General features: G+C 38.2%; 1 protein-coding gene across 1 annotated transcript; it reads left to right on the top strand.

Moving 5' to 3' along the window:
- On the top strand, positions 1-27,177 carry SLC5A3 (solute carrier family 5 member 3). The gene is made up of 2 exons (XM_043994371.1): positions 1-122; positions 22,835-27,177. Exon 2 carries the CDS (start codon positions 23,175-23,177, stop codon positions 25,326-25,328), a length of 2,154 nt encoding a protein of 717 aa, XP_043850306.1. The 5' UTR covers positions 1-122; positions 22,835-23,174; the 3' UTR covers positions 25,329-27,177.

Genomic DNA, 27,177 nt, shown 5'->3' with positions numbered 1-27,177 from the left:
GCCCCGGGAACTCCCCTCCGGCGCCCGCCCGCTCTCTCACCCTCGCCACACCGGAGCCTGTGCCCGCGAGCTCCGGGATGCCTCGCTACGAGCTGGCTTTGATCCTGAAAGCCATGCAGCGGGTAAGTGACCCGGCCCAGCCCCGCTCCTCTCTCCCTCCCTCCCTCCCTCCCCGCGCCCTCTCCGCACCGCGCCCCCCTCCCCGGCCTCTGCATCCTCGCTGTCTGCTCTGCTGCTATGGCATTGTCACCCACCGCCCGCGAGCCGGCGCATCCTCCTTCCCTCCCGGGAAGAGGGGCTCTTGTGCTCCTGCTCCTGCCTCCTCTTGGGCTTCTAGGGCGGGGGCTGGGGTGGCCGGGGCAGGACGCAACCAGGTTCATTCATTGCTTCACACACACACACAAACACACACACAAACACACACACACACACACACACACACACACACACACACACACACACACACACACACACACACACACACGTTGCCCGCGCCTGGCAGGTTCCGGCCCTGGAGACGGGCTCGTGCGTGTGTTTGAGTAAATGAGTGGAGGCGTGGGCAGCTCCGTGAGCTTCCGAGGTGCTGCATGTGCTCGCCATGGCCTTAGCTAGTAATTCCATAGCGCTTTTAGATTTTCAAAGCGCTTTGCAGCCAGTGCCTCCTTTGAATCTCATCACAAACCCCGGCAGGTAGGCGCTATTGTTAGTCTCGTTTTCAGATAAGGAAACTGAGGCTCGGAGAGGGTACCTGACGGCTACGATGTGTCTGAGGCTGGATTCGAACCTTGGTCTTAATGACTCAAGGACCAACTCTCCGCCCCCCTGCGCCACCTAACACCTCCTCTGTGTATGTGTCCGCGTGTGAGAGCTTGGCCGCTGTAGCTGTGTGCCCCCGCGTGTATGTATGCCTATGCCCATGGGTACGATGCGGTGTATGTCTGCCCACCTGCCTGTGATCTCGTGTGTGTGTGTGTGTGTGTGTGTGTGTGTGTAGTGGGTTACGTTCATTTCCCGAATCTTCTCGAAAAGGGGGTGGTTCCGCTCACTCCCCGAATGCCAGCCCTGCATCATGTATACACAGGTATGCCCCTTTAGGATAAATGTGGAACTTAAACCAAAAAATCTTGCCAGAATAGGGGAGAGAAAAAATCAAACACTGAATGTCTTCTGCCCTTCCTCGAGTTGGGAAATCTTGCAAATGTTATTACAAAACCAAACGAAATCCAACTTTCTAATTCTCTGCCGCTTGCACTGTCCTGCCTGTAATATGCTTATTGCTAATTACCTTATCTTAGATTCTCCTAGTAAAATGCGCTCTTAATTTTTGCTCATCTTTTTATATGCCTCAAATATTCTCTCCCGGTTTTTGACCGAAGTGCATGTGTTTTTAACCTTCCGCACAGTTCAATAAAATTATCTTTGAATCCTCATGTGTAGTACTCCTTTGACTTGTTGCAGTATCTCTGGCTTGAATGAATTTCAAAGAATTAAACTTTAAGGGGGGGGGGAGGGGGAGGACTCCTTTAAGACTATCCTAATCTTTACTTTATTCATCCAAAGATTGTTCTTTCAGCTTTTCTCTGAGAAAATTTTTCATGTGAGAAAGAGGGAGAAAGCCTCAGGGATAGAGAGAAGATGTACAAAAAGGCAGGCAAAGAGAGGGAGAGAGAGACAGACACAGACCAAAAGGTAGGTAGAGGTAGAGACTACCTTAAGGGAGCTTTTGAAGGCAATGGTACATGATAGCTCAAAGTTGACTTTTGTGCTTTATAAGCGATAGTGAAGACTAATTGAGCTTATGGAGACAGTTTTTCATCCCAGCATACTGTGTCTGATATCTTAGAAATTCGGGCTTTTCCTAGGAACTCTTCTCAGTACTTAAAAAAATAACCTGAAAAAATTGCTCTGGGAGCACTCTGGTATAATGGTTTTCAGTATTTTACTGACAGAAGTTTTCATATCATAGCTATCTAAAACTTTGTTAACTTTAGAATGTGTAACAAATAGTGAGTGAACATCTTCAGCTTTTGAGGATGTCACATAATATGAATTAATGTTAATAATCACAAGGTCTAAAGAATTTAAATAAATGCCACAGAAGAGGAGGAAATCATTTGAGTGATTTGCTAACTTTCCAAGTTATTTACTAGACTGGATACTAAAAATTTTGAGTTCTGCCTTGAGAGTCTTTGACCAGGTATAATGTTGTGCCCTTGACTGTTTCTTTGAACTTGAGAAAATAAATCAAGAATTTGAAGTTTATGAGACTCCCAAAATAGTACTCTTTCATATTTTTCCCAATTCACATAACCATGAAATTTAATTGGAGACAGAAAAAAAGGAAGGGGGGAGGGAAGCAAGAACAGGAGAAATATCCTTGGTGGGAATAAGGAGAGTATGGGAATTAACATTGTTGTGCCCTTCTCAAGATATATGATAGAAGGTATTTAAATTTTGGTTTATTGGCATCTACCCCCCTTCCCTAGTTTTTCTTGTGGGTAAAGTGGAAGGTGAGCAAGAAAATCTTGTTAATCAGTATTGGCACTACCTGTGTATATTTGAGTTTTGTCTGGAAGCCAGGAGCTAAGTTAAATCATAGCCTCTTTCTCCTTATAGTGTGTATGCAGGCACATTTGTTAAGTTTTGCTTTTTCTCAGCTAGTTGTCAAGAGATCCCAGGTAGGTGGGGGACTACCTAGTTTAGGGCTATGAATGGGGGTACCACCTGCCATCAAAAGATGTGTTGATTTAATCATTTTTGTGTTTAAATATTAAGTAGTTAATAACAGCGATGGGGGGGTGGGAGCAGGAAGCTATGTTTGGAGGAAGGAGAGTCATATGGAAACTCTTTTTGAGTTTTGTATGCATGTTCCTTGGTCACCAGGGTTTGTAGAGGGAACATTTCAACAGTGATGTTATGCTTGAAAAGGCTGAAGAAATTATCTTGGATTTAAAGTAGATTAGGAGTAAAAGGTATTATAGCTCGCATTTTTTTTCCTTCCAACCTTTTGAAATGCCTCTGTAATGACCATGCAAAATTTTTCTGGTTTCAGAAAAATTTCAGAAAATTTGTTGTGCCTAAGTTGCTATTCAGAAAACTGGCATTTGAAACTCTTATGATCAATAGTTGTGAAGATCAGCTTGAACACATGTATTTAGAGGTTATATTTTATAGCATATAATGTCTACATATATCTATCTATATATAGTACATACATATCTGTATGTGTGCATATATATATACATACATATGTATATATAAATAAAACACCCCATGTATAAACTAATACTTTTACAGAACCCAGATCAATAGGATTATAAATTTAGATATGGGGGATTTTAGATGTCATTCTTGTCTGGGCCTCCCCACCTCCATTTTACAGATGAGGAGACAGATCTAGCAAGAAATAATTGACTCAGGGGCAGCTAGGTAGCACAGTGGATAAAGCACTGGCCCTGTATTCAGGAGGACCTGAGTTCAAATACGGCCTCAGACACTTGACACTTACTAGTTGTGTGACCCTGGGTAAGTCACTTAACCCTCATTGCCCCGCAAAAAAAAGAAAGGAAATAATTGATTCATGGTCAGAATGGTAGTAAATAGCAAAGTTGAGATTTGAACTCATGTCTGCTGACTCTTCATCTGGGGGAAAAACTTAATTGACAAATATTTATGTTGCCATAGTGTGTTAATAAAAAAAATAATATTTGATATAAGAGATAGTTGTATCATTACTGCCTTTAGATTGGATTGGATACCTAGAGGTGTTTCTTTCCCATCTGTTTCATGCCTGTTATATTTGTAGGGCAGTGGGTGATTCTCAATCTTCTTGGAATTATGACATCCATTGTTTGGTTTCCTTTTACCCCCACCACTCCCTTCCTCCTCCCAGCACTACCGGCACAAGTCCTTCATGAATTTTAAATACTCAAAACAGAATACTTTGTTTTTCATCACCTCTAAGGTGCCCGAAAACCATTAGGATGTGACCAAGCTATTTTGGGGGGGAAATCCCTGCTATACATTTCAGGATCTGTTAAGTACATTTTTGAAACATGATTTAATGTTGGTGAATTCATGCTTGAACTAGAGAAAACTTTAATGAGATGGAATGGAAAAACCCAAGTCTTAAATAAGTGCCAGACACTTGTGGAATAGGAGTCCTCGGTAAAAATAAGCAAATAAATGAAAAATTTGCAAGTAAAATTTAGTTTAAACTTAGGTGTGCATGTTTAGTACAAGGACCTTTAACTCCTTTAGGTCCTTCTCTGGTTAAAAATATTTTTAGTTCTCAGTTGTTAAGCATTGCATAGCAGAGTAGTGGAAGTCATACCATCATTTCTTCAGATGTAATTGCTTAAAATAATGAAGTGTAGTGGACCTCATCCTCTTAGTTTATGCAGGTTAGAAACCATGGGGTCATCTGCTCCTCATGCAGTTCAGATATCCAGTCCATTTCCAAATCTTGTCATTTCTACCTTTATAACATCTGTGGTATGTCTCCCTTCTCTCTATTCACATGGCCACTACCCTAGAGCAGACCTTCATCACCTGTCACCAAGACTCTTTCAGAAGCTTTCTACCTGGTCTTCCTGACTCGGGCATCTCCACTTCAATCCGTCCTCCCTTCTACTAAAATAAACTTTTACAAGTTTGTCTAGCAATGTCATTTCCTTCTCCAGCTCATTTTACAGATGAGCAACTGAGGCAGTCATGGCTAAGTGACTTGCCCAGGGTCACAGAGTCACTAAGTATCCGAGGCCAGATTTGAGCTCTGGGAGATTCCAGGCCAGTACTCTATCCACTGTACCACACTTTCCATGTATTTGGTACACACAAGAAGAGGGCAGAGACTGTTTGCCTTTCTTGGTATATTCAGCATTTAGCATAGTACCTTGCAAGTAGTAATTGCTTATTGGTTATTAATGGATGTGGCCCCTCTAGATTGCTAATGCATTCACATTGATTTAAAGTGTTATGTTTAGAATAAGGAGGTAATACAACTTTGTGATCACTGGAGAGCATTAAGCACTTAGAACACTAATAATGGACATTTACATAGTGATATATTATTTCATTTGTGAGATAGGTACAATAGTTACTCTTCCTGTTTTGCTAGAGGGAACCAAGGCTAAGAGAGGTTATGGTACTTTACTTTGTCCATGATTATTGAGTCAGTAAGCATTGGAACCCCACTGGGGCGACAACCAAAATAGTGAGTTTTCCATCTCTTGAAATGAACTGTTAAAAACATTGGCTGAATGGATCATTTGCTGGAGATATTCTTTATTGCATGAAAGATCACACTTGATAACCTTTCTTTAGGCACGGAGATTAAAAATAAGGGCATGATTCATAATTTGTAATAACCTTTGGAAATAAAATTAAATTAGCAGTATGTTTTGGGAGAATGTGAGAATATAACAGATCTTTGGTGGAAGATATTGGGTTTAGTAAGGAAATAGAGGGGAAAACCTAAGATGAAAAAGTAAACTTTTTGTGAATTTTGTTGGCAAGGGGAGAAGATGTTTATGTGTGTGTGTGTATATATATATATATATATATATATATATATATATATATATATATATATATATATATATAGTATTTTTTCAGATTTTCACAGATCAAAAAAACATTATTAGGTTAGGAATACAATGAGGTCCTGATTAGTGTTAATAAATAATCCCCTGAAGTGTTGGTATAAAAGTATTATGGGTAATTTGGTTTACTCAGAAAGTTATCATAGTTTATGAGAAGGCTTTGGGCTGGGTTAAAGGGGAAGAGCGATTGGAAAATTTTTTTTCTATGCCTTTGCATCACTACCCAAGTATTTTAAACTTGGGAATGAAAAATTAATGGTTTAAACAATAGCCTTATGTAACTTAGGTACTGAATGAATGCAAGCTCATGTATAAAAGCACCAGATTTGTCTTTTGGTAATGTAGCAACAATGCTGTTCATAGTCCCCATGGAAATATGTAAAAAATAAAATAAACATTTATGTCACCCTTTTAAAAAGTTGTACCAAATGTTAGGCTAGCTTTAAAGTAACAACTAGTTAAAATTATTTTGGTTTTTAGAGATGTTTTGGTTTTCCTTGACAGTTTATGACTATATCTCAATCTTACTGCCTTGACAGTCTGTCCCAATTCTAACTTGGTTTTTAAGGATCACCATTTCTTATTTAGAATAGAAGCAAAGTTCCTCTCCCATTTTTAAACAGTATCCTTTGCTCTTTCAGAAGTAGTTAATCATCTGTTTATTGCACTATTGCGGAAGCAGAGAGCTATGACACTCAGATAGGTAAGCCATGGTTGGGTGGGAGGGAAGGAGGGTGGCTAATATAGTTCAGAGTGGGGGGGGGGGTGGTGTTCCTGGAGTCAAGCAGTTTTTATGTACCAGTCAGCTTTCAGTTCAGCTTTGCTTATAGATAATTCTCATGCACCAACACTTTACCTGTTGTGCATGATGACCAGGGAAGTCCTTGCTTCATTTCATTTTCCTCTGTTTGTCTGTACCCTGGGCCTGTCCTCAAGATACTTTGGAAAGGGGTAGTTTCTGTTTGGGGGTATAGAAGTGAATCGACTGTGATGTAACTTAGGCACTTGTTATTTGACCATATTAATTCTTTGCCCTTGGGTTACTAGCACTATCTATACAGTCTGCTATGAGTAATCTCCCTTAGCCTTTTCTGTCTTGCTTGAAATCAGACAATTAAAACTAGATATTCAGCCATTAAAGGGCTTTGAAGGATACCAAACTTTCACTAGGGCCTTTGTTCCTTAAAAAAGACTGGGTTATTTAACCCTATGAAGGGATCGATAGATTTTATTTACCTCCTTACCATTGCAGCTAAGGTACAAGAAATGAAGGGGTGGAATTATGAGAATACATTTTGTGGAAATGGTTTCTGAATATTGTCCAAAGTGAACAGTTCTCTTAAGAGCTTTCTTTTCCCCTTCTCTCCCATATTGACTGTTCCCTGCCTCTCTTGCACATTTAATAAATGCTGTGCTAGTGATAATTTGAAAAGTGTTTTGGTTGATGTAGTGATTGAGGAAATAACTTCTACCAGGGCACATCAGCACAACACCTTTTCCATTATTTATAAGCTATAAGAGTTGCATTATGTGACTTGGTTGGTATCACCCAGCCAGTAAGTGTCAGATGGAACTTGAACCCTGGTTATACTGATTCTGAAGCTGGCCCTCTGTCTACTATATCAAACTGTCTTTCAATTAAAAATCTAGTTACAACAGGTCCCTGTCTTAAGGGCTTTCTATAAAAAGAGATTAAAAGGCATTTTCCCAGCCCTACTCTGCTAGTGTGAGGCAGGATTTGAACCCAAGTCTTCCTTACTCTGAGCCCACCACTCTTTCTACCGTGCTGTGTTGCTTCTATGTGAAGTTACTCTCCCTCTTCCCTCTTTAATGTCTGGACCTTTGATTTCATTGAAACTCTTGTATTGACATTTCCTCCTTGGTTAACTGGTCTGTAACTTACTGTTTAAAGTATTGCCTGGAGGACTGAGATTTGCCAGTTTGTTGGAAGTAGACCTAGAATTCATGTCTTCTGGATCTAAACCAAAATATCTTCTCATCTAGCACCATACTTTTGTTCATTTCATACCAGATATGCTGGTATAAGGCACAATAAATATCACTTTAACTCTAAGCATACTAGGGAATTTATTTCATAAATTAAGGTATGCTCACACTTTTTTACAATTTTTTCTTTTATTTTTTTAAATTGAGATCTTGTCCTATATCATTGTTTGCTCATTTGATGCTCTAAGTCTTTTCATAAGGAATTAAAAGATTGATTATTTCCCCCCCTCTGGGATTATACTCAGCTTGTTTTGTTGTTTTTTTTTTTGATAAATTATTCTCAATTGTAAACCTTTGCCTTCTCCCTCCCTCCAAGACTCTCTCTCCCTATCCTTCCTTCCCCTTCCTCTTCTCTCTCCTTCCTCTCCCTTTCCACTATACACACACACACACACACACACACACACACACTCTCTTTGTCTTCTTATCTATATTGAATATATCATATTCCAAACTCTTTCTTCTTTAGAATGGTGGCTGCTTTACAGGGGTTGTAGTTCCTTGATATTTGAATTCTTTGTTTCTGGCTATTCGCAGTATTTCTTTTCTTTGACCTGGAAACTCTGGATTTTGGCTCCTGGGAGTTTTCATTTTGGGGGTTTCTTTCAGGAGGTGATGATTGAGTTCTTTCTATTTATTTCCTCTTTGCCCTTTAGTTCTGAGAGATCTGAGCAGTTTTCTTTTATGGTTTCTTGAATTATAAACTCTCTCTCTATTATATTATCTTATATATAATATATATTATACATATATTTATTAAAAATTTTTTTTTTATTAGGGATTTCAGGTAGTCCAGTGACTCTTAAATTATCTATCCTCCATCTCTTTTCCAGGTCAGTTGTTTTGGCTATGAGATGCCTGACATTTCTTCTTCGTTTTTTAGTCTTCACTTCATTTTAGTATTTCTAGTCATTATCTGCTATTTGGTTCATTCTGATTTTCAGGGTAAGGTTTTATACCTTTTGTGCCAAGCTGTTTTTTTTTTCTCTTCTAATTCTTCTATGGCTTTTGCTTATTTTCCTATATATATTTTTAATAGCTCTCCTTTTATAAGGCTATTTTAAATTTAAAAACAACAAACAATTCTTGCTTCGTCTCTTTGACAAATTCTAGTTTAATTTATGACCAGAATGTATTTTTCATTGAGGCTTCTCTTGTAGATATTTTGGAGTCTCTATCTTTTGGGTTTGTCTTTTGAATATTCCCTCCATTACAATAATAGCTTTTTATGGTGGTATTCTTTTGTTTGTTCATTCTTTCAGCTTACTTCCTGACTTTGGACTTGATGTTAGGGCCAGGCTCCACACACTTCTTTTGGGAAAGTCTGGGCTGATCCTATTTTCTTGGGATATTGAGGTTTGTCTTTATTCTAGGATTTATGGACAGTCAGGCTGGTGGCCTGCAAGTTTTAATTGTCCCCCAAATTGCTTTGATCCAGGGCTAAAGCCTGAAGGCTTCGCCCCCTCCTCCCTTCCTGCTGCTGAAAATTAGGTGGTGTTGACTATATTCATTTGTTCATTCATAGAATATATATGTAAATGTACTTAATATTTAAAGTTCCTTCAAACTTGTAAAGACATTTTTGATTTTCATAAAGACCTTTTCAATTCTTGTAAAAAGACCTTTTAGATTTTATTGTCACAAATTAAAGGGAAAACTATGCCTTCTGAACACCCATGTCTCTCTTGTACTTTGCTGGTCTTATGTATGCCTAGTACACCTGTTTTGTACTTTACCATGCTAAATATAAAACTTTAATGAAGATTATTAGTCATTGTGATATAGTTTCTAAAAAAAGCAAGGCAAAGGACTAGAGTAGAAAGAAATGCGTTCCTTTAAATAATTTTACTCTAATCCAAGATTTCTTTAATCTTTTTAATGTCACAGAACCTTTTGTCAGTATGATGAAGCTTATGGCCCCTTTATCAGAACAGTGTTTTTAAATGTATAAAATAGGATTACAAAGGAAACTAAATTATATTGGAATACTATTATTGAAATATTTTTTAAAGCAGTTCATAAGCATCAGGTTAACAAATTACTGTAATGGATATTTCTCTGGGAACAATATGTGGGTTTATTCAGGGAAGACTGTCACACTTTTGAAGTGACCAGAGGTCACTTTGGTTAGTGGCAAGTCACATGGTCCATCACTTTTTACCATGTTAATCTTAATTTTTTTTTCTGTCACCTTTTTTCTTTGACCACTTTTCTGGTTTTGGTTTGTTTGTTTGTTTTTTTGGTCTGCCAGTGATACCTGGTATGTATGTAAAATCAGTAGGTAGCTCTCCTGTTAATAACACTCATTGGTTCCTGGGCACATCATGACCTTGTAGCTAATTGGTGGCCCCTAGGCAAAGTGTAAGAAATTGGATGAATGGCAAGGAATACAAGTTTGTTTTTAATTAATTGCAATCTTTTTGAGCCTCTTGGAAAAAATTGTAAGTAATAATCTAACTACTCCCCCAAAGGACATAAAAGTTATTCTAGATGTTTGCATATATAGACCTATGTGGAAAGTGACTTTTTATTCCTTAGTCTTTTTTTCCTTTTCAGATTATTGTATCCTGAGGTGCTAGTAGTAAGCTCCTTCATGGTAGGGACGGGTTTTATTTCTTGATTTTCTTTTTTATCTATGTGTCTATTAGTACATAGTGGATGTATAATAAAAGCAAACCGAGTTGAAAATATTATTGGGTGTTATTTGTCTTATTTAATTTAAATAATTCAAGTAACAAATATAATTTAACTTTAATATAACTTAAGTAACAAATAACTTTTTTTCAGACATAAGTTTTCTTCTATCTCGCAAAAGGCCCATTGGAGAATAGTCTGATTATAGAGAATTGTGCAAGGAGCCTTAATACAATTGAGCTATATTACAACTTAGAATAAAATACTTTTGACTAGAAAATTGTCAGAAATTGGTATTCATAGACCATTTCTTCCTCCTTTCTGTGTATTTCAAGTAACCATTAGTACAAGTTAATGTATACCTTTTTGCAAAAGACTTTGGAAGTTTGAATAACATCTCTAGGCAAGGCATAATTTCTTTAGAAAATGATGATTCTCCTTCCTCCCCCCACCCAAGGTATGTTTGTGAGGGTTTAAATTACTTTATGTTAATAATGATACTGTAGCATCCTTTATTGCCGTGAAGTTTGTTATAGCCTAGTAAACACAATCCTTTACCAGATGATTCCTTACAAATTGTATACTGAAAAGGACCATTTGGAGTTTTAAAGTTCTCACTTTTTTTGGCATTTAAGGATGAAGTTTTTGGCCTAGTGACTCATTACAGTTTTCTTCTTAGTTTTAATTTCATTAAAACTTTATTTGGGTGAAGATGCATAAATGACTTCTTTCCCAACAAAAGAAAATGGAGACAACCAAGCAGAAAAAGCTGACCACATTTTTGTTCTTCGCTATCTCTTCAACAAGGCATACTTTTCTGTGTTCTGAAGAGTCTTTTTTAGATTCTCCAAATCAGCACATTCTTAGAGTGATTATAAGACCTTAGTTACAGATAATCCTTAACAACTTTTTGTGTATATAGAACTCAGATTTAAGTGCAAATATAATCAAATCAAATGATATTTAATTGCATCACATTTCCTTTCAGTGTTTCAATGCTTTCTAAAACTCAACTTTTTTTTTTAACAGTTAAAAAAAGTATTTGGAGACTATAATATAGAGGAGAATTGTATATCAGAAAAATGTTCACAAATTCTTTGCAAACCTTAATGCTATAGAACTAATTAGCTATTGTGACCTGTGTTAATGTCTTATTTTCTGGTTGGAGATGATGCAAAATCTATCTTGAAACAATCTTATACATGATATATTAAATATTTTCTTTAAATCCAACAAATGCAGGCCAAATTTCTTCATAAAAAGTAGTTGCATGGTATAATGGAAAGAATGTTGTATTTGTCATTAAAGAGCACGAGCTAAAATTCTGACTGCTGCTGTGACCTTGGGTAAGTCACCTCCTCTCAATAACCATCTGTAAAGTAAAGGTGTTGGATTGGAGAAAAGTCAGAGCAACCTTACAGATAGCGATTTTAGGACTAGGAGGGACCCTAGAGATCTTCTGGCTCAACTCCATCGCTTTATCAGTGGAAAACTTAGACCAAGAAGTTAAAGTGATTTGCCCAAGGTCACATGATTAGTGAGCCTCAGAGGCAGGATAGAAATTCATGTCAACTCCAGCACCTTGTCTTTTGCAGTTTGCAACAAATCTACCGTCCATGGTCCTAGACTTAATAGCTTTGAAACTATTCAGTAGGAAATGCTATCATCAGTTTGGAAATCCATAAGCACCTAAACCAGGGCAGCAGTATTGGGATGAAGTATGATAATCATTTTGTGGTCCTATAGTTGAGGACTGCAAGTCAGTCTCAAATTCAGTTTGCTCTCAAAAAAATGAAAACTTGGGTTTTTTTTTCCACTTTAAAATATTGTCACTTCCATTTTTATTCCTTTTATGATCATCTGGTCAAGATTTGAGCAAGTATGTTAATTTTAGGATTCTTTCTCAGTTGGGGACAAAATGTGGAAAAGAGATTGTTCTCTTTGGCCTGAGAGGGTAGAATGGAAGTTAGAAAGAACCCAAAGTAGGCTTGATGTTAGGAAAAATTTCCCAACACTTTTAGAGCTCCCAAAATGGAATGGCTTGTCTTGAGAACTTGTGGATTGCCTGTCCTAGGAGTTCTTCAGGTGGAGGTGGTACAACCACTTGTTGAAGATGTGGGGATTCCTTTGTCCATGGGTTGCACTATTATGTGACTATAATTTTTTCTAACCTTCAGGCAAACTAGCTCTAAATTTATTTAGAAGCCGGATTCTCAAATTGTGCCTACTTACACAAGAGGTTGTTATTCTGTAGCATTATACTTGTCTTCTATCCTGACTTCAGAAATGGGATGACTTGAGTGTAAGTACCATCCTTGACTTAAGTGATTTGGGACAAGTCACTTAAACTATCACTGCTGCTCCTAACAAGTCTCTATAAGGTTACCAGTTGCAGAGAAAGTGCTCACCTGTATTAATAGGAGTTACCAGATGGCACAGTAGTCAGGAGTCCCTGAGTTCAAATCCGGCCTCAGACACTTAACACTTACTAGCTGTGTGACCATGGGCAAGTCACTTAACCCCAATTGCCTCACTAAAAAACAAAAAAACAAAAATAGGAGTTACCTTACCTGTAAGTTTCCTGTATTCCATTAACTCCTTTTCACCTCCAGGATCACTTATAAAATCCTCTGTCTGGCATTTGAAGCCCTTCATCACCTACCCACCTCTTGCCTTTTCATTCTTTTTAGCCTTATTCCTTGCTACACACTACGTGATCCAATGGCATTGGCCTCTTTTTGGTGCTTTGTCTCCCAGCTCTGCATTTCATTGGCTGTCCTCCACACCTGGAATTCTTTCCCTTCTGCCTTACTTGGCCTTTTTCAAGACCCAGCTAAAATTCTGCTTTCTGCAAGAAGCCTTTCCCAGTCCTTCTTGTTGGGATGTAGCTTCTGGCATTTCTTTCTGGCTTTCTTCCCCTATTGGTTTGTAAACTCTTTGAGAGCAGGAACATGCCTTTTGCCTTTCTTTGCATTCCTAGTGGTTAGCATGTAATATAGTAAGCACTTATTAAGTGCTTGTTGACTTGACCACACCAATAGGATGCTCTTTTAGTTCCTATTCCTATTTAATGTTTTTTTCTTTCAAAGTACATTGATTTAGGTGATGTTTCTATTTTTCCACATACTATTCTAATTGTATTGGTATATGAACAAGTAATTTTAGTGTATTGCTCATTTAATTGGAACAATAGGCATTTTTGGCATCAAAAATCTTGGAAAGAAATAAAATTGTTATGCATTTTCTTTCTAACCTAGAGAAATTTCAGTGAAGAAACATCTCCCAAGTTATAGGATGTTTAGTAAAAGCTTACTTGCCTGCTAAAGAGTCTAATTCAGAGCTGGAAGTCTTTGGTCCACCAGAAATGTGCTTTTATATTTCTGGCATGTTTCCAGTTGGAAAACTGAAAAATAACCTTGTAGAGTTGTGCCTTCAGGGAAGGTGAAGTTGGAACCTGGTGGGAAATATGTATGAGTAGAGCCGAAAGAACATGGGAATGTGAGCTCCAAGGTTGTCCTGATGGATGTCCTTGAATAACATGATTTATCTAGGTGACTTTGATCATTAGCTCTCTGGCAGAATAGAGGGGTAGTATTAAATTTGCCCCCTGTATCAGAAAGGAAATAGATGCTTACAATAACATCCTCATTTAGCTTGTATACTTTTAACAGGTGAAAAGCAGCATGCAAGAAACTACTGGACTCCATCTCAGGAGAAGACTTGGGTGCAAATCGTGCTTTTGATACTTCCTAGTGCTTTGACTATGTGAAAGTCACTTAACCTCAGTAAACCTTTGCCAACTTAGACTTTATGTGAAGAGAAATTACTTGGTCACTATTGCAGTCTATCAGTAGAGGAAGCTTTCACAGAGGACCAAGGAAATCATAGGTCCTTTTGTATTGATTTTTTAAAAATTTTAAAGAATATTTTATGCCTTACTTAACAAAGGTGTGCAGGAGGGAGGTGAAATGTCTCATCAGTCTTTAAGAATGAGCATTTCCACCTTGGAAATAGCAAACTTACATTGATTTATTGTTTTGTTGATTGTCTAGACTTAAAAGTGATAGAGAAAATGTTAATAATGGAGAATAAACTTAAAAAGTGTTTCATGTGTACAAAGAAGTTGTTTTTTTTTTGAGAGCTGTTTTTTAAAACATTTACCAGCATACCACCTCCTTATACATCACTTTCATTTCCATATATATCTCTCTCCCCTACCCTATACTGATCCAGTATATGCAGTGTTCCTTATTCATAGCATGCTGGCTCTTTGAAGAAGGACAAGAAGTATTTTTTCATCTCTTCAGAGACAAGCTTAGCCATTATAATTATATATCTTATAATGATAATATAATTTTAATTCAGTAAATTAAAAAAATGTTTCTTCTATTTAGGTTCTAGTTGTATTGTTTACCTGGTTCTGTTAATTTCACTTTTACTTACTTTTTTTTAATAGCATTTAATTTTTTCCAATTATATGTAAACACAATTTTAACATTGATTAAAAAAAAATTTTGGGGGGGTGGGGTGGGACAATGAAGGTTAAATGACTTGCCCAAGGTCACACAGCTAGTAAGTGTCAAGTGTTTGAGGCTGAATTTGAACTCAGGTCTTCCTGAATCCAGGGCTGGTACTTTATCCACTGTACCATCTATCTGCCCCTTTAACATTGATTTTTATAAAATTTTGAGTTCCAAAATTTTCTACTCCCTCCCCTCCTCTCTTCCTAAAATGGTAAGCAATTTGTTATGGGTTATATATGTGCAATCGTGTATAACATTTTTATATTAGTCATAGTTATAAAAGAAGAAACAGACTAAAAGGAGAAAAAACCATGAAAAAAATTAAGTGATATGCTTTGATCTGCATTCAGAATCTATCAGTTCTTTCTCTAGATGTGGATATAATTTTCCATCATGAGTCCTTTGTAAATTGTCTTGGATCATTCTATTACTGAGAAGAGCTAACTCATTCATAGTTGATTATCATCATACCATGTTGCTGTTACTGTGTACAATGTTCTCCTGGTTCTGTTCATTTCACTTTGCATCAGATAAGTTTTTCCAAGTTTTCTAAAATCATCCAGCTCATCATTTCTTACTGTACAATAGCAGTCCATTACATTCATACCACAGCTTGTTTGGCTATTCCCCAATTGATGGGCATCCCCTCAATTTCCAATTCTTTGCCACTACAAAAAGAGCAACTATAAATATTTGTGTACCTGTGGGTCCTTTCCCCCTTTCCATTGACTTTTTTTTTTTTAGTGAGGAAATTGGGGTTAAGTGACTTGCCCAGGGTCACACAGCTAGTAAGTGTTAAGTGTCTGAGGCCGGATTTGAACTCAGGTCCTCCTGACTCCAGGGCCAGTGCTCTATCCACTGTGCCACCTAGCTACCCCCTCCATTGACTCTTAATAGATGTAGGTTGACTGTCCTGTGTTTGAGTTTTTGTTTGCCTTGCAAGAATCTTTATCTAACTTAATTGAAATAAGAAGCATACTATCTGTATATTTTTTGAAATCCTATTTGTTCTTCTGTGTTTTAATACCTCTGTGAATCAAAGAATTTTTAGAGATCAGAAAACGAAGGCAAAAATAGGTTGTATGCACAATTAAATCTTAAAACATTTTTATTTGATAGATGTCATTGTCCTTAAAAGTGATGAAAAATGTTAAGGTTTTAAGATGAGAAATTTTGGGAGTGGTACAAAATCTCTCCATGTTCTTCAGTGAGCTCTTAATTGGTTGGCTCCCCTCTTTATGGGAGTAGTCATACTTACCTACATACAAATGAACGTCTTTGAGTTAAAGACTTAGGACAAATTCAGGTGACCTTTCAGTTTTTAAAAAAGATAATATCATGGTGAGGTAAGAAAGAACACTGAATTTAGAGTTAATGGAGCTGGGTTCAGATTCACACTGCTACTTACTACCTTTGTGGTCTTGGACAAGTCGTTTCTCTGAGTCTCAGTTTCCTCAAATGTGGAAATCAGACTTGATAGAACTCAAAGGCATATTGCAAAGATCATATTGTAAAGATCTCTCTGATCCTTTTACTCCCCTATGCAAAAACCTTCAGGTGTTTCCTCTTTTTGCTATTAGGAAAAAATAGAAACTTCCCTATTGGATATAGAAAAGCCTTTCACAAGCTCTTCTGCGTTTCTAGGCTGTTTACTAGCCTATTTGCCATTCACCCAAATGGCATTTCATCTCCTGCCTTTGCACAGAATTTCTTCTTATACTACCCCCTGTCCTCGTTTCTCAGATTCCTCTGTCTTCAACTCTGCCCCTTGGAATCCCCAGCCCCCTTTAGGCTTAGCTCAAGGACTGTTTCCTACATGAGGCCTTTCCTGATACTCCTTAGCCCCTGCCTGTTAATGCCCCTCCCTATTTCATTTATATTTAATTTAGTAAGTGTTGTTTCCCCCCAGTAGAATGTGATCTTGAGGTGAAGGGCTGTTTTGTTTTTGATTTTGTATCTTCAGCTTCTAGCCTAGTGCTTGGCACATAAAAGGTGATCGATTAGTGAATGCTTCTTCAATTGAAATACAGGGAAACAGACTAAAATGAAAGGTGATGAATATAATAATTCTTGGAACAAACTCTGAAAAAGAAATAAGCCCATTGAAGATAAGTACTATTGTTTCTTGTTGGGTACATTGGGTAAGTGGTGGTTCCAAATAGACTAATTCTGTGCGTCATGGATAGAAGAAAGATTTTTGTCTGGCCAAAGAATGTGCTACTTGGCTTATTTCTTTTCTGTTGTTCTGTCTTTCTTATCTTCCCTATCTTCTTAGAACTCTATTTTCCTGACACATCTATATGATATGTATATGATTTAGAATAATGACCTCATAGTAGTGATTCTCAACATTTTTTCCAGTTTTCTGACTAGAGAAGAGAGGCTTGTGAATTCCACTAGTCAACAACTATGTGACATTAGGTGAATGATTTTATCTCTCTTCACTTGACTTTCCTTACCTGTAAAATGAGAGACTAGATAGATAATCTTTAAGGTTTCTTTTTGCTCTTAATTGATGATCTCCAATTTTTCATGACTAACTACACTTGAAGCCAGGCGACTTTAGTTCAGATCCCATTAGACAGGTGCTAGTTTTGTGGACTTAATTTTACTTACTGTCTCAGAACTATAATATCTTGATCACGTGTGCTACCTATTTCATGACTTTTTGTGAGGCAGGCACTGTTAAAAATGCAATGAGGCCATTTCTTTATGCATTTCAGTGTCATTGCTATCATTTTGCTCTTTTTGAGAATGTAAAATGATTCCTTAATTATGGAGAATCAAAGAAAACTCTAAGAAGTAACCAGGCCCTTCTGCTTTTCGTAGCTCTGAATTATTCTATGACTTTTCAGTGAGTTAACTTGAAAGCCAGCCCAGTCTTAAAAATAAACATAAAAGCATAAATTGGTGATAGATTTTGGCTGAGGAAGAACTTATCTATTTCCATGTATTTTAAGAAAAATGGATGTATCACCATTCATTTTACTATCACAGTGAACATGTATGCGTCTGTATAAAATAAAGGTATGAAAGCTAGGAAATTCCAAATATATTGGATAGAGGGCACTCAGTGATATTCAGTCAAATCAATAAACATTCATTAAACATCTACTATATGCTAGATGCTGGAGCCATGAATTTTTTAAAAATGGCCACTTTGAAGTAGTTTATATTCTATTAGGGAGGGGTATTCAAAACATGTGCCATATATGAATTATATGGAGAATTAATATAAAATAAATGCAGAGCAGTTTGGGAACTCAAAGTTGGAGGGATCAGGAGAAGGCTTTAGAAGTGATGCACTCCCAGCGCAGCTAGATAGAGCACTGGCCCTGGACTTGAGGACCCGAGTTCAAATTTGACCTCAGATACTTACTAGCTTTGTGATCCTGGGCAAGTCACTTAAACCTATTTACCTTAAGGGGGGAAAAAGACTTTATTGAGTGGATGTGGTGAAGGCATGCATTTTAGTTAATCAAAGGTATGGAAAAGGGAGTTAGAGGAAGTAACAAGAAAGTCCAAGTCGACTGGCCACACTGTAGAGTTCAAGGAGGGAAGTAAAGTATAATAAGACTGGAAAGACAGGTTGGAACCAGAGTTGTGAAGAGCTTTAAAAGTTAAGCAGAGGGCTTCGTGCTCTATCCTAGAGTTGGTCAGTAGGGAGTGGGAGTGACATGGGCACATAACTTAAGGAAAATTACTCAAGCACTTTTGCGAGGAATGGATTGGAGTAGGGAGAGGCACAAATCACCAAATAGCGAGACCATTGCACCAGTGGGATGGGAACCGATGAGGACTTGAACCAGGCTGTGAGTGGCTCTGTGAATGGAGAAGAGGGTGACATGTGAAAGATGTTGTAAAGATAGAAAGTGTTAGATTTGGCAACTGATGGGATTATGTAGAGTGAGTGAAGCCCCCCCCCCCAAGCATGATATTGAGGTTCAGAATCTGGGTAACTTGAAGAATTATCACATCCTTGACAGTAGAACCGGATCTTGGAAAGTGGGGTGGGGTGGGGAGTTGGGGATAGGCAGGATCAGGGCAGGTCTTTTGACAACAGGGAAGAAATGGATAGATAACAAACGAATAAAGATTAGAGAGAGTTTAACAGTGTGGTCCCTATGCAGGAGATGACTGTTAATCATGGAACCAAGGGCACGCTCAGTGAGTGGCCTCTTTTGTCAATAAAAGATGAAGGGAGGACCTCATCTGAGAAGGTGGTTGGAAGAAGTATTATGGGAGATTTGGGAATATAAAATAGTAAACAGTAATGATACAGTAAAAAAAAAAAGATCTTGGATTTGGAGTTAGAAGATGGGTTCAAATCCTCTTTTTTCTTAGTCTTTTTTAGTTTACTTATCTAAAAATTAAATTAAAACAGACAACCTCTGAGGTGTGAGCAAAAAAGGTTGCAAAAGCTTTTGGGTGGAGTGAGGCAGATAACATTTCTGGGAACTTTTCCTTTATTATTTCCTGAAACATGAATGAATGAAGTAGCTTAAGTGCTTCTTGTGTGCCATGGGCTGGGAGGACAAATAGAAATAGTTCAGTAGTCCTAGAGCTCATACTGTGATGGGAGAGATGACATGAATTCAGCCATAAGGCTGATGGAAAGGCCCAGGGGCTGTGATAGTTCATCAGGAGGTCAGACGGCAGTGCTCAGGGAGATTAGAAGACAGCAGATGGTAACACCTCATGGTTTTCTGTTGCATCAGAAAGTTTATAATTAGTTATTCCTACTTTGTCCAAACAATGTGGGCTTCTTTTGGGTAGAAAGGGGTTTGAGGGAAGGGTGAAGGTAAGGCAGGGGCAAAAGGCTTTAATTCTTCATTATCTTGAACTTGTGTCATTATTTTTTGCATTCTCCCCAGGGATTATAAGGAGGCAGTGTTAGAGTGCCTGTGGAATCATATGATCTGGGTTCAAATGCTACCTCTGATATCTAGGCCTCAGATTCTTCATCTATAAAGTAAATGAGGTGGTTGTACTAGATAAACTCTGAGATGCCCTCCAGATCTAAAGCTAGGATCTTTGATTTCTCTGAAGTCAGGGGTTATTTTATTTTTGTTTTGATGAAATTTGTGATCAAAGAAATATATGTTAGGAAGTGAAAGTGGACTGGTTATGTGTCAAGTGCAAGGAATGACAAGTGAACTGCTAGAGTAGTCCATTGGTTATCTTTGATGTCAAGAGAAAGTGAGACAGGCTCATGTCACATTCATTGGATGTCCCTCCTGGAAAATTTATGGGAGAACATGGATGAGTCATGTGGCATGGGGCAGGTAGGATGGGTTGTGAACTGCATTGTTGGAGTCATCTTCTAAATTGATGTTTTTATGGTTATTTGACTATCCAAAGGGCCTAGCTAATAGAATGCATTGCACATGGTTTACATTTAAGTATTCACTGAGTTGCATTGACTTCTTGCTTTTCACAAAGTCCAGTAATCAGCCTAGCATCTTCCCTGGTGTTTACTCTCCTAGCCTGCCTTCTGTCCAAGGTTGACTGACTGCCCTTATTAGCAAGTTAATTAACCTATTTGGGCCTCAGTTTCTTCATCTGTATGCGGCAGATATGTGGCGCAGCAGATGAAGAGCAGGGCTTGGAGTTGGGAAGATTCATCTTCCTGAGTTCAGGTCTGGCCTCAGACACTTAGCTTTGTGACCCTAGGCAAGTCACTTAACCCTGTTCACCTCAGCCTCATCTATAAGATGAGCTGCAGAAGGAAATGGCAAATCACCCAGGTTTCTTTGCCAAGAAAACCCTAGCTGGTGTCACGAAGAGTCAGACATGACTGAAAAACAACAAATTCCTCATCTGTAAAATGGTGGAGTTGAATTCAAGGGTTTCTGAGGTCCCTTCTAACTGAGTCTCAAATTCTTAAATTGACATGTCCTGAAGATTGATTGCTTTAGTGTACGAAGATTCTAAATCTTTTTCTAGCTATGTAATTTTCTGACCATATTTTTGTTTCCTCTTGTAATTCCTATGTTCCTTGCCTTCCAGTATCATAGTTCTGCTTGCCATTGAGTCTGTTGTCTTCTATATTCCACTGATACTCTTTACCTAATGAGTTTCATTGTTATGTTGACCTAGGCATTCTTCTTAGTTGCTTTATTTTGTTTTGTAATGATTTGGGCTCATTTTATTTCCTTTAAAGAGTTTGCCTATTTCGTTATATTTTGATAAAACTAGTTTTGTTTCTGGTTGCTTCTGTTGTCTAAGTACATTTTTCTTCTGGCAGATTTTCTCTGTGTCTTTATGATTTGTAATATTTCTTTGTGAAAGAAGATTTTTGACTTGTTTTCTTTCTCCTAAAGCCAGTTTTTCTACTGGGGTTTCTGGTAGCTTGGTACTCTGGTCATTCCATTGGTTTGCTACTTTGGGGATGGTTACTCTATTAGAATGTGAGGTGATTTTTGAGACAGGATTCCGCCTTCCCTTCCGCCTTCCCTTCCGCCTTCCCTTCTCCTTTCCCCCTTCCCTTCTTTCTTTCCCTTCTTCCATCCTCAGCACGAAGCACAGTGCCTGACACGTAGTAACTAACTACTTAAATATTTGTGATTGATTCCTGCTCTTCTTTTCCTCTCTTTGTGAGATGTGTTCCTTACAGGGATCAAGGACTTTGGGGATCATGGCAATAATATCAGCCTTTGACTAGCAGGGTCATATTCTCTTATAATTATGGTTGAAGAAATCTTAACGGTTATTGATAAATTAGTACTCTTTCTCCCTCCTCTACCACCTGAAAGTAGCATTTCACCAAAAGATTAGGACTCACTTCCTTAACTATTATTGAATAAATGCCTGTTTTAAGTGAATGTGCCTGTGTATGCATACACATGCATAAGGGTCTAGAAAAGGGAGGCATGAGAATGAAATGAAGTAGTTTTGGTTAGTTTGTAAAATTTATTAGGACCAATCAATTAAAAAATCTATATGGTTGTGGGGGGAGAGAGAAGGAAGATAAAAGTAATGATTTTAAACTGGATGTTTTAAAAACTTGAAATGCTTTCTGTATTTAGGACAAAAATCCACATATGATTTTAAGCTATTTAAATATGGCTTAAATTAGCTCAAAGACAACATTATTAGATAGTCATAATAACTTTTTATGATGTTCTGATATTGTAGTAGGGAGAGAACTGGCCTAGGAGTCAGGAAGGCCTGGGTTCAGTCCTGCCTCTGACATCCTCTGGCTGTGTGACCTTGGGTAAGTCACTTAACTGCTCAGTACCTCAGTTTGAAGAACAGAAGTTACAAAGCAGATTTGGTTAGAGGTATTCTCTCAGAATTCCATTTACTAGTGAAATTCATACATTCAGTTATTTCCCCCAGTGTACAGAGTAAGGTGTCTTTTTAAAAAGGAAACAGCAATTAAAAAAAACCAAAAAACTTTTGTCTTTTCCCCATAACATATTTTTTTGTTTTGTTTTGTTTTTGGTTTGTGTTTTGCTTAATACTCTGCTAGGTTTTATAGTAAAGTTGGATGACATCTAGGAGTGGAAACATAGCAGTGACTTTTGTTTGTGTAGTTCAAAATGAAGTTTTAAGAGCCCAGCAAAAATGTCTACTTGGAGATTAGTTGCCATGAGTGAATAGATCTTGACAGTATCATATCATTCTCTTTAAATCGTTAGTGATTTTTTGTTTTGTTTTTGACTAATTTCTCTGAAGAGTTGTAGAGGTTTGCTATATCTCTATCCCTTTTGACAACCTGTATAAGAATGTTTCATGGTGTATGATTCTTAACTGTTGGTAGATTGTTGTTAACTGTGAGCCAAATTTGTGTTTCCTGCCCAACTACCTGTTTCAAATTTTGCTTTTTCAAAATGAAAAGTATTCTGTGTCAGATATGAGATGGCAGTGTATTCTTGACTAAAGTGTCTTGTTGACTAGCATTTTTGTGTGATTTTCCAGTTACATTTTGAAAAGTTTCTTTTTTTTTTTAAAGTCCATCTTCTCGCGTCATTTGTTTGCCAGACTTTAAAAAAAAAATTCCTCGTGGTTTGGTGAAATCCTTCTCTAATTCAATCTTTGTCTTTTGTCTTTGCTGCCTTGCAGGGTTGGTACAGTAGGCCTCACTAGACTTAGCTGCAACTCAGAATTTCTCCTCCACCAACTGAGTAAATGCTGATGGTCTTGTGGAATGTGGATTAAAAGTTCGGGCTAAGTTCTCAAAATTCCAATTAAGAAGCGGAGAAAAATTTTAAAAACTGTCTCCTTCAAAGTTTGTCACAACCAACACCATCAAGACAGCAAATCAAAGGACAAAGACTTTGACCTGCTATATTACTATATTTAGTCCAGTCCACGTATGGCATAAAGACTTGGCTGGGGGGACCAAAAAGTAAAGTTGAATACATCTATCATTGGAAGCTGTTGACTTAACAAAGTTACCAAAATGAGGGCTGTGCTGGAGACAGCAGACATTGCCATTGTGGCCCTGTACTTTGTGCTGGTCATGTGCATTGGGTTTTTTGCCATGTGGAAATCCAATAGAAGCACCGTGAGTGGATACTTCCTGGCAGGGCGCTCTATGACCTGGGTAGCTATTGGTGCCTCTTTGTTTGTGAGCAATATTGGGAGTGAACACTTCATTGGGCTGGCAGGATCCGGAGCCGCAAGCGGATTTGCTGTAGGTGCATGGGAATTCAACGCCTTAATGCTTTTGCAACTTCTGGGATGGGTTTTCATACCAGTCTACATCCGGTCAGGGGTGTACACCATGCCTGAATATTTATCCAAGCGTTTTGGTGGCCATAGGATTCAGGTCTATTTTGCAGCCTTGTCTTTACTTCTCTATATTTTCACCAAGCTTTCAGTTGATCTGTATTCAGGTGCCCTCTTTATCCAGGAGTCTTTGGGTTGGAACCTTTACTTATCTGTGATCCTGCTGATTGGAATGACTGCTTTGCTGACTGTAACTGGAGGCCTTGTTGCTGTCATCTATACAGATACACTTCAAGCTTTGCTCATGATCGTTGGGGCACTTACACTAATGGTTATCAGCATGATGGAGGTTGGTGGGTTTGAGGAAGTTAAGAAAAGGTACATGTTGGCAAAACCTAACGTAACTGCGATCTTGTTGACTTACAACCTTTCCAATACCAATTCTTGTAATGTTGACCCAAAACCAGATTCCCTGAAAATGTTGCGTGAGCCGACAGATGAAGATGTTCCATGGCCTGGATTCATTCTTGGGCAGACCCCAGCATCAGTGTGGTATTGGTGTGCTGACCAAGTTATTGTGCAGAGGGTCTTAGCTGCCAAAAATATCGCACATGCCAAAGGTTCCACTCTGATGGCTGGCTTCTTAAAGCTTCTGCCTATGTTTATCATAGTGGTCCCGGGGATGATTTCAAGGATACTATTTGCAGATGATATTGCTTGCATCAACCCAGAGCATTGTATGCAAGTCTGTGGCAGCCGAGCTGGATGCTCCAATATTGCTTATCCACACCTAGTGATGAAACTGGTACCTGTGGGCCTGCGAGGGCTGATGATGGCTGTAATGATTGCAGCACTGATGAGTGATCTTGACTCAATATTTAACAGTGCCAGTACCATATTCACCCTTGATGTGTACAAGCTCATTCGCAAAACAGCAAGCTCAAGAGAGCTAATGATTGTGGGGAGAGTTTTTGTGGCCTTCATGGTAGTGATCAGCATTGCGTGGGTGCCAATCATCGTGGAGATGCAAGGGGGCCAGATGTACCTTTATATTCAGGAAGTGGCTGATTATCTGACACCCCCAGTGGCGGCTCTTTTCCTTTTGGCCATTTTCTGGAAGCGTTGCAATGAACAAGGGGCATTTTATGGTGGAATGGCAGGCTTTGTTCTAGGAGCCCTTCGCTTGATCCTGGCATTTACCTACCGTGCCCCAGAATGTGACCAACCTGATGAGAGGCCAGCCTTCATAAAAAATATCCATTACATGTATGTGGCTACGGCTTTGTTTTGGGTCACAGGACTCATTACTGTGATAGTCAGCCTTCTCACACCACCTCCTACCAAGGAACAGATCCATACGACTACTTTCTGGTCTGTAAAAGTCCCAGACAAGAAAGAGAGCATCCCACGAGAGGATCCGTACAAAATGCAGGAGAAGAGCATCTTGAAATGCAGTGAGAACCTTGAGGGTACTAACCACATTGTTCCTAATGGAAAGTCTGAAGAGAACCTCAAGACCATGCAGCCAGAGGACATCAACCTCTTGATGCCATGCAGAGATGAGAGCAACCCAGCATCTTCACTAAGTCATTCTGAGGCCGAGACACCAGTAGACTGTTACTCCAATGGACAGGCAGCTCTCATGGGTGAGAGACAACAAGAGAAAGAGATCAAGGGTAGACACCAGTACTGGAAATTCATAGACTGGTTCTGTGGTTTTAAAAGTAAGAGCCTAAACAAAAGAAGCCTTAGAGAGGTGATGGAGGAGGAGGCTCTTTGTTTACAAATGTTGGAAGAGACTCCTAGAGTTAAGTTAATACTCAACATTGGACTCTTTGCTGTCTGTTCACTTGGAATCTTCATGTTTGTTTATTTCTCTCTGTGAACTTTTAAGGGGATGGTGAGACACTAGCTTGTGAGGATACTTTTCTTTGGGGGGAAAAAAAATTATCCGTAACGGTTGCATCTCTCCGGCACTGTTTGTGCCAAGGTTTTAGCCAAATTTGACTTAGCAAAAAAAAAAAAACAAAAAAAAACACAACTATTTGCAAGACTTTTAAATCTACCCAGAGTTGAACAAAAACAATACTCTTCCGTTGAAATGAAGCAAAACTTTTTTTTAGCCTCCTCAGTTGTACAAATGAAATTAAATTTTTCCTTCAATACCAAAGTAAAGAAAATGATTTTATCTTAATGTTATACTATGAGAGAACCTAGACCAGCTACCAATGGGACCTTTAAAGTAAAATATATTTATTTTACAATACTTTGAACAGATGTATAGTATATACTGCCAAGTCTGGGTAGGATTTTTCACACCTCAGAGTACAAGATGCATTCAAATGTAATTCTCTTGCATCTTCTTAACCCTGTTTTCCCCACCCCCATTCAATTTTTCTTAAAAAAAAAAAAGGATTCTTATTGCACAATCAAATTTTGCTATAAAGCTATTTATTGGAGTTCTATGGTAATTCCATCAGAATGAATTAGCCAGTTTTATTGCCAGAATTTGCAGGACAAAAGTCTTTGTGAAAAGAAAGGAAAACTATTATTTTCCCAAGGTATTCTTGCAGCAACCAATATAACAGGATTTTGAGAATAACATGTTCTAGTTTCTTTTCTTCTTTCCTTCCATACAAAATCCTGGGCCCTTGCAAATTGTCGGATGTCTTTCCCTTAATGGGTGAGAGAATGTGAATGGTACAGTTTACAAATGAGCACTGTTACTGAGGCAACTCAGAACAGAAGTCCTGCTGACAAAGTTGGTTGACTGTCATCTCTGAAGAGGATGGGAAACATTCATGTGATGGCATGCTGTGAGGAGAACCCTCTTCTGGTATTGGAGATGCTCCCCTTGAAGGAGCTGGCTGACTGGCCTGGCTCCTGTCTACCTTCAGTAACAGATCAGAGTTCCATGTCCTATCCCTATGAGTACTGAATTCATGAGCTGGCTACCTTGGTTGAGGGTGGCATAAAAGCACATATTGAACAAATCCATACTTGCTCCCTGTTACCGAATCCTGTATAGCTATATTGGTCGTCACTCACCACACATTTGCAAAAATTAAAAAAAAAAAAGTGGAACACTTATACTTCGTTTGGATTTTATCAAAACCATATAACTTAAATGTTACCAAGATTCTTACAACTTCTGGCTTTCAGTAAACTATGAACCCTTAACTTAAAGATTTTTGTCTCTAGACTATTTTTACTATGTTGGACTACTAATTAATCCAACCTTGATTAATTTTAAAAGTTATCTGGTAACACAACGTCTTCCCATCCCCATAGGGACTTTGTAGAGGATGTCTGTGGTTTATAATAATTACTTGTATTAATAGCATGTCTTTATGGAGTGCCTTGTGAACATTATTGAATTCATTCTATATGTTTATACTCCTGGGATAAATAAGAAGGGGTCAGCCTTATTTATCCAAGATACCAAGTTGACCAAGTCTCCCAACTTGTGTTTTTCCCATTAAGGTATACTTTCCTAAAGACTGAATTCTCTGTGTCTGTTGAAAGGTATGATTAAAAAGTTAGGAGTTTTCTGATAACTTTAAGAAATGTTGTAATGTAAAGATTTGTCCTAATTTAATTTTCTTTGGTAGCTTATTGTATTGCTATGTGAATCATCTGTATGCCGACTTGCATGCTCTTGGTGTCATCTTCTACATTTTACCCTACTTCTATATTACTTCTACATTTACTGATTTAGAAGCAATTTTTAAAAC

The sequence above is a fragment of the Dromiciops gliroides genome, chromosome 3, assembly GCF_019393635.1.
Source record: "Dromiciops gliroides isolate mDroGli1 chromosome 3, mDroGli1.pri, whole genome shotgun sequence".
In the NCBI taxonomy this organism is placed as follows: Eukaryota; Metazoa; Chordata; class Mammalia; order Microbiotheria; family Microbiotheriidae; genus Dromiciops; species Dromiciops gliroides.
Note: the sequence above shows the minus strand (reverse complement) of the source record. Positions and strands in the feature narration are given on the sequence as shown.

Coding starts and splice junctions, on each gene's coding strand:
- SLC5A3 (XM_043994371.1), top strand. CDS start 23,175: ATGAGGGCTGTGCTGGAGACAGCAGACATTGCCATTGTGGCCCTGTAC.